This window comes from Marmota marmota, unplaced genomic scaffold, assembly GCF_001458135.2.
Source record: "Marmota marmota marmota unplaced genomic scaffold, marMar, whole genome shotgun sequence".
NCBI classification, from domain to species: Eukaryota; Metazoa; Chordata; class Mammalia; order Rodentia; family Sciuridae; genus Marmota; species Marmota marmota.
The window spans coordinates 1,756,413-1,757,207 of record NW_026000051.1 but is presented as its reverse complement, the minus strand read 5'-3'; the positions used below and the strand labels follow the sequence as shown (position 1 = coordinate 1,757,207).

General features: G+C 63.0%; 1 protein-coding gene across 1 annotated transcript in view; it reads right to left on the bottom strand.

Annotated features, from left to right (window-relative positions):
- Window positions 1-795, bottom strand: part of Fibcd1 (fibrinogen C domain containing 1) — a 27,697-nt gene that overhangs the window by 5,377 nt on the left and 21,525 nt on the right. Inside the window, exon 5 of the mRNA XM_048812788.1 lies at window positions 584-680. Coding sequence (XP_048668745.1) covers window positions 584-680 — 97 coding nt within the window. The remainder of the gene's footprint in view (window positions 1-583; window positions 681-795) is intronic.

Here is a 795-nt window from a genome sequence, read left to right as displayed (position 1 = left end):
AAAAAAAAAAAAAAAAAAAAAAAAAAAAAAAAAAAAAAAGAACCCCACCAAAAAAAAAATAAGATTAAGTAATGACAATGAGATCACCAGAGCCTCCCGCGCACTCCTCATGCCAGGCACGGACTAGGTCAGCCGGCGGCTCACACGCTTGGCCTCCCCAGAAGGGCACTGGGCACTGCTGACCAGCTGTCCCTGGTCCTCCTGGTCCCACCGTGACCTGGTGCTCTGGACCTGTCATGGCTCCAGCAACCAGGACAGTGACCTGGTCCCAGAGTGTCCTCCACAGACCAAGACTCCCTCGTGCCCTGCTCCTGGCCACTCCAACAGCGGGGGGCAGGGATGTGACGCCCTTCCCTCTCTGTTCAGCCCGTGAGCCAGCCCACCACTGACCACCCCTCCTCTGGCTCCATTGTCTCAGGCCTCATTCACTCCCGTCTAGGTCCCCTTGGCCAGGGACACCTGTGAGTGGCCTCAGGCCTGCCCAGGCCAGGGGACCTCAGACTGCCACCCACTTGGGAGGGGCCGGGCCCGGGCAGTGCCTGTGCGTGGGGAGAGGGCCCAGCAGGCCGGTGGCGGGTCTCACCTAGCCAGTGCTCCCCCGTGAGCTGGCCGAAGCCCTCCCGGTACGCCTCCCAGCCCCGGAAGAAGTTCACGGAGCCGTCCTCCCGGCGCTGGAACACCTGCAAGGCAACCGTGGGGTGAGAGGGGCTCCTAGACCCAGGCGCCCCTTGTCCTGCCCCTGGCTGGGGAGCCTTGGAGGCTCTGGAGCCTCGGGCGGGACTGCCCGGCCCAGGT